This window comes from Cydia fagiglandana, chromosome 5, assembly GCF_963556715.1.
Source record: "Cydia fagiglandana chromosome 5, ilCydFagi1.1, whole genome shotgun sequence".
Lineage (NCBI taxonomy): Eukaryota > Metazoa > Arthropoda > Insecta > Lepidoptera > Tortricidae > Cydia > Cydia fagiglandana.
The window spans coordinates 11,905,328-11,912,315 of NC_085936.1; the positions used below are offsets into that span (position 1 = coordinate 11,905,328).

The 6,988-nt window shown below is 43.4% G+C and overlaps 1 protein-coding gene across 1 annotated transcript; it reads right to left on the reverse strand.

Annotated features, from left to right (window-relative positions):
* Window positions 1–3,257: 3,257 nt before the first annotated feature.
* On the reverse strand, window positions 3,258–5,747 carry LOC134664681 (uncharacterized). Its single transcript, XM_063521428.1, has 2 exons — window positions 4,005–5,747; window positions 3,258–3,328 (listed from the first exon to the last, which is right to left on the reverse strand). The coding sequence occupies exons 1-2, from the start codon at window positions 5,713–5,715 to the stop codon at window positions 3,258–3,260; spliced, it is 1,782 nt and encodes a 593-aa protein (XP_063377498.1). The 5' UTR covers window positions 5,716–5,747.
* Window positions 5,748–6,988: the final 1,241 nt, after the last annotated feature.

The window sequence follows — 6,988 nt, forward strand, 5'->3', positions numbered from 1 at the left end:
GCGCCTTCGGCGCCCTCATACTAAGAGTCGGGCGTAGCCCGACATACGCGTTCCAAAGCCGGGCGCCGAACGGCGCCCTCATACTAAAAGTGTCGGGCGTAGCCCGACGTACGCGTTCCAAATCCGGGCGCCTTCGGCGCCGTCATACTAAAAGAGTCGGGCGTAACCCGACGTACGCGTTCCAAAACCGGGCGCCTTCGGCGCCCTCATAGGCACTAAAGGGCGTAGCCCGATATAGGCGGCGCTCTGCGTGCATTTCTGTACTGAGGACGCCCTCGCAAAAGTAATATAAAGTGACTTCAAAAAGTTAGTAACGAAATCATGACCCCAAAATTAATTAAATAAAAATTAAGTTCAAAAACTAAAACCCGACTACTGCAAATCGCGCTAAAAAAGTATGAAACAAGATAGAATTCTTATCTAAAATTATCAAGCAGGAAATATTATAAATGTTACCATTTTTTTTATATAAAAATACAACGTAATATAATTTACTGAATTTTTTATATATTTACAGAGATTCAGAGGATAGCCGTGGTCGTATGCCACATTACTTTTAATTAAGTTTGTAGGGTAGATGGGAGTTTCACTCAAACGCCAATGTCAACGATACTTTTATTGACTATGAAAACTTATACATATAGGTGCATACATTTATGGGTTCATACAAAACTGGTTACTTCCTAACTAACTTAAAATCGAATAACCGACGGCAAGGTTGAGCACGCCTGTTACCGATGCAAATTGCCAAGGGACAGTCGGGAACCTATCGCCAAGGCACTAGCTAAACCTAGGGAGGTCAGGGAGAAGACTGCAAGTGGCTATCGAACTCCCGACCCATTGAGACTAGCCAAAGGACAGAGGTGTACCTATCGCTAAGGCAGTCGCTAGCTAAGTGATCTGATGCGGCGCGGGCTGCGGCTTTTATACCGCCCGGTCGGCGATCGTCGTGCGCGCTCGGTGCTCCTCGGTGGCTGGCCGGTATGACGTAGTATTGTGCGAGCGAGAAAGTATTCGAGTCCGCGCGCCGTGAGAATTAGTATTGTTACATTCTCCCCCTCTGGTACTCGGTAACGTCCCGTGAGAGTACCAGGATCAGTATTGTTACATTCTCTCCCTCTGGTACTCGTATGTCTCCATTGAGAGTACCAGGACTTATACGGGAACGTTTTTCCTTGGTCTTCCTCGTTGACGAATGGGTACTACTGGTGATGGGGTAGTAGTATCCCGTTGTTCAAATTTTACAATTGCAGACGCATGGTATTTCCCTATGGGTTTATCGGGTTCATTTACGTTGGCGACTTCGTAAGTTGAACTCCCATATTTATTTATTATGACGTATGGACCGTCACGTCTCGGTGCTAATTTTGCGGAAAATTGTTTCTCTTGATTACTGATCGGATGCGTTTCCACTAGCACTAGGTCTCCATTCTTGTAACCTGGGTCAGGACGGCGTTTTAGATTCGCTCGGTTTCTATTCTTATCCTGCATAACTTCCATATTATCTCTTGCAATTGCGAGATTCTTTGCTAATCGTTTCAACTCAGGCGTTATATCTGGGATGAATTTCTCTGATTGTACTATGTTACTAAAATTGTGAGAAATTTCATATGGTGTTCTCATCTCTCTTCCAAAGGTCAGGAGGGCAGCTGTATAACCAGTACTCTGAATATACGCTGAGTTCATTGAGAAACGTATGGCAGGTAAAGTTTGAGGCCACAAGTTGTGTTTGTTCTGGACCATGATTGCAATTTGGCTTTTTAAGTCTCTGTTTTTGCGTTCTACGATATTGGGTTCTGGATGATAAACAGGACTTAAGGTATGGTTAATGTCTAAACAATATAACAATTGTTGCATGACTGCCGATACGAATTGGGTACCGTTGTCACTGGTTATTCTGCGGGGTAGCCCGTATCGCAGGAAAACTTCGTTAAGTAAAGTCAAGGCGCATTGCTTCGCCGTAGCCTCAGTTAAGGCAAATAGTTCCACCCATCGTGAAGCTGTGTCTTCAATAATGAAAATCCATTTTTCTCCTTTTTCTCCTCTTGGTAGTGGTCCAAATAAATCTATTGATAGTACTTCAAATCTTTGATTTATGGCGGTGGATTGGAACAAACCACTTGGTTTCTGATTGGATGGTTTGTACCTTTGACATTCAGTACATGTTTTTATGTATTTTGTAACATCCTTGCGTAATCCTTGCCAAAAGAAGTTATTCTCAATGCGTTTTATGGTTCTATCTACTCCAAGATGGCCAGCGATTGGTGAGTCGTGAAATGTTTTTAATAACTTTGGGATCTCATGCCTGGGAACTACTAATTTAGCGTTTTCGTCTTCTTGATCTGGTGTGAATCGGTATAAGACTTTATTATGAAGCATATAACCTCTTCTCGACCATTGAATGTAATCTTCTGATTGTGATTCATTTTCTAAGGCATTTATTATTTTCTTTATATATCCATCTTTTTCTTGCTCTTCACGAACGTTTGTTTCATTTCTCTGTGGCAGATCTATTTCGACTTGACATATTTCACAAGTCTCAGTATGTTCTTCACATGGTGGGCGGGATAAGCTGTCAGCTAAGATATTAGCTTTCCCCGGACAATATTTTATCTCGAAATTGTAAGGTTGTAATTGTAAAGCCCATCTAGCAAGACGGCCTGTTGGTGATTTTAAATTTAACAACCATTTCAACGGTTGATGATCAGTGATAGTAATGAACTTTGTGCCTTCTATATAGCCTCGAAAGCGTGCTACTGCCCACACAATAGCAAGAGCTTCTTTTTCCGTAACCGTGTAGTTTTGTTCTGCCGAATTCAACAAGCGACTTGCGTACTCAATCGGGTGTTCATCATGACCCTCCCCCTGGAGTAAAGCTGCTCCGATGGCATAATTACTGGCATCAGTTTTTATAGTAAATGGCAGCTCAAAATCGGCTTGTTTCAAGATTGGTGAGGTAGTAAGAGCATTTTTCAGTGTTTCATATGCATCTTGCTGCTCCTTGGCCCATTTCCATGGAACTTTCTTTTTTGTTAAGTTGGTTAACGGTCTTGCTATCTCAGCGAAGTTCTGAATAAATCTTCTGTACCAAGACGCCGTTTGTAAAAAAGAAATCAATTGTTTCAAATTCTTAGGTTGCGGCCTATCCACTATTACGGCAATCTTTTCTGGATTAGTTTTAATCCCTTCCGGTACTATCAAATGACCGAGATATTTTATTTCTGTGCATCCAAATCTACATTTTTGTCTGTTTGCCCTTAAATTATAGATTCGCAGTTTCTCAAAAACTTCACGGAGATCTTGCAGATGCTGGGCAAATGAACTTGATCTGATAATTAAATCATCTAGGTAACATAAAACACATTCCGCGCGTAGGCCTAGGATGAATTTGTCCATTAGTCTTTGAAAGGTGGCAGGCGCATTCCGTAACCCAAACGCCATTCGCTTAAACTTGTACATACCAAATGGACATATGAAACTAGTTTTATCTTGATCAGCTTCATGTACTTTTATTTGCCAATATCCAGACTGCAAGTCTATAGTGGTCATGTATGGCATCGCTTTAGCTTGATGGATCAAGTCGTCGATGCGGGGTAAAGGGTATCTGTCTGGTACGGTTACCTCATTTAGCTTCCTGTAGTCTACACAAACCCTTACGTCGTCTGTCCCCTTTGGAACTAAAATGACTGGTGCAGACCAAGGTGAGTCGCATTCCTCTATGATATCATTGCTAATCATTTCGTCTAACTTTACTTTAAGCTGTTGTTGTCTGACTGGAGACAGCCTATATGGTTTGACTGCTATGGGTTGGGAATCCCCTGTATCTATCTTATGTTCGGTGTAAGTAGTGGGATCTCCCTCTTTAGCAAAAATGTCGCTATACTCGACTAACAACTCATTAAATTTAGGTATTTCTTCAACAGACAGAGAATGGCCCTCATTTGGTTGTAATAAAATATCAATACAATACAATGAAGTTGGATTTATTGGTATATAATCAATACGTGGGTCGACTTGAGACTCGTTGTCCGCCGGTTCACGTGGTCGAACTGGACGCGGCGGGGTTGGCATTTTGATCAGTTGCCAACGCGGTATCTTCGGCGGTGACACGTCGGCCTCGGTGTCACGCTGCGGTGATGGCGTAGCCGGTAATGGAGATAATAACTTCAACTCGCGTGCCCAAGAGAGGAAATCGGGCAGCGGCTCGTTTACATTGGCCGGTTCGGTGAAGGTAAGTTGCTTCGCAGCCTTCAACAGAACGGGCAGCGGCTCCTTTTCATTGGCTGGTTCAGTGAAGGTTAGTTGCTTCGCATCCTTCGACAAAGGAATCTGTATGTGGTTCATTAACTGCAGGAATGGGAAAGCTTCTGCAGGCTTATCTATGAAATTCCAAGCTCTCTGAGGTGGGCTCAATACTATGCCTGCCTTTTCTAGGAAGTCAATACCCAATAAGGTGCGATTTTCAATGGCATCTGGCATTATTGTAAAGGTAATTGGTTTTACCCTGTTCCCGAGCAGTATTTCAGTAGTCACAGTTAGAATTTGCCTCATTTTGACAGTACCGTCTGCCAACCTTATTATGGCTACCTGGGAACAAAATTGTACGCCTTTGTCCCTCATTAGTTTGTACAAATGTTCTCCAGCTACACTTGTACGCGCAGCAGTGTCCATATACGCGTAGCCCATTTCGCCCAGAACTTTTACTTCAATAGTAGGTAACTTGACCTGATCTTCCCTCGTAATTTCTATTGTGTAGAATGCTACCTCTTTCGGTGGAGTTTCTTTGCTGTTGCACGTTGAACACTTGCTTCTGAATACTCCAGGCGCACCACATCCATAGCAAGTCACTGCCGGCTTAGCAACGTCACTCTCCTCGGTACCATTGCTCTTAAGTTTTGCCAGGCGCTTGCGGCACACTTCTAAAGTATGTCCCTTCTTAGCACAGAATAAACATCTGGTAAGGTTAGTCTTTGTGAACGTACGTGTAGGTTGTGAGGCAGCTGATGTACCTGGTTTGTCCACTTTGTCAGTAGAAGTGCTCGTCGGCTTGAACTTCCTCAAAGCTTCTTGGTGGCGAGCTTTCTCTGTTAACTCGGCAAACGTTTTTATGTCAGAGCGAGCTATCCGCTTCCTGAGTTCCAATTTTAACAAACCGTAAATAAGGTCGATCTGCTCCTCTTCCTTATGTCTCTTGGGTGGCAATGCGCCGAGTAGGAGGCGCTTCCGGCATAGGAAATCATCTATACCCTCGTCCTTCCCTTGGGGTGTCGCAAATATATCCATATAGATGTCGTGAGGTTGCTTTTGTGGTGAAAACGCGGCGGAGATAGCTTTAAGCGCTGCTGCCCAAGTCTTGATCTCGGCACGTACCCCAAGCCACCAATCACTTGCTTTACCCTTCAGCAACAATGGCAGACCCGTCAAGGCATCGTCGTCACTTATCTTCTCCATTTCCTTGTACAACTTGACCCCATTAATGAACTCTTCCACTTTGCTGCGGTCATGTTCGCCTTGGAATTGGATCGTACATTTAACAAAACTCTTCGCAGACATCGTAGGAAGACGTCTTAATAACTCCGTAAACTGATCTTCCGTCATATGTATCGAAGGCACTGATTGTGATTCCTCAGCCTTTTTACCCTTTGATTGATTTGAAACTGCCTTCTTTGTAGATGTTTCGCCGTCTACCTCCTTATTTGTATCTCCTTCCGCCATTTTATATGTACTTTACGTAGGGTACTTAGAGAAAAAAAATGTCGGGTAGATGCAACTTAATCTTCCAATAGAGTGGGTAGTTATTTCGTTGGGCGCCAATTGTAGGGTAGATGGGAGTTTCACTCAAACGCCAATGTCAACGATACTTTTATTGACTATGAAAACTTATACAAATAGGTGCATACATTTATGGGTTCATACAAAACTGGTTACTTCCTAACTAACTTAAAATCGAATAACCGACGGCAAGGTTGAGCACGCCTGTTACCGATGCAAATTGGCAAGGGACAGTCGGGAACCTATCGCCAAGGCACTAGCTAAACCTAGGGAGGTCAGGGAGAAGACTGCAAGTGGCTATCGAACTCCCGACCCATTGAGACTAGCCAAAGGACAGAGGTGTACCTATCGCTAAGGCAGTCGCTAGCTAAGTGATCTGATGCGGCGCGGGCTGCGGCTTTTATACCGCCCGGTCGGCGATCGTCGTGCGCGCTCGGTGCTCCTCGGTGGCTGGCCGGTATGACGTAGTATTGTGCGAGCGAGAAAGTATTCGAGTCCGCGCGCCGTGAGAATTAGTATTGTTACAAGTTTATAATCGTGGCATACGACCACGGCGATCCTCTGAATCTCTGTAAATATATAAAAATCACATTTATAATATTGCCTGCTTGATAATTTTAGATAAGAATTCTATCTTGTTTCATACTTTTTTAGCGCGATTTGCAGTAGTCGGGTTTTAGTTTTTGAACTTATTTTTTATCTTATTGCAATGGATTAAGGTGAAGAAATATATATGTTGTAGTCAGATCGTATAATCCGCCGTATTACATTACGGCTAGCCATTTTCAAAAACAGGGGCGTTTTGAAATGCGGCGGCTCGACGGTTAGCCGGATTGTCATTGCAATACGTTCTTCAATAAGGCGGCCTACGTTTAGCCGCATCGTACTACTATTTAGATTGTAGAGTGACCAGTTCTTTCGGTCGCCTACGTAACCGGAGTTTGACAAAGTTTGCAATTTAATTTATTTTTACCATGGTCCCACCGCACTACATGTCGCTCCTTGAGAAACATAACGTCATTATCCAAAAAATGGGGTTTTTGAGTTAATAACGCCATCTAGCTCGTATGATCGTAACGCACGCAATACGAAGACACCTATCGCCCTAGCTCTATTAGAACCGCCAGAGGGCGCTAATGTCGTTATGGCGAATAGAGGGAATAGGTGCCCGTCTCATAGGAACAATGTCATTAAAGGGAAGTAAATTGTATTTTTT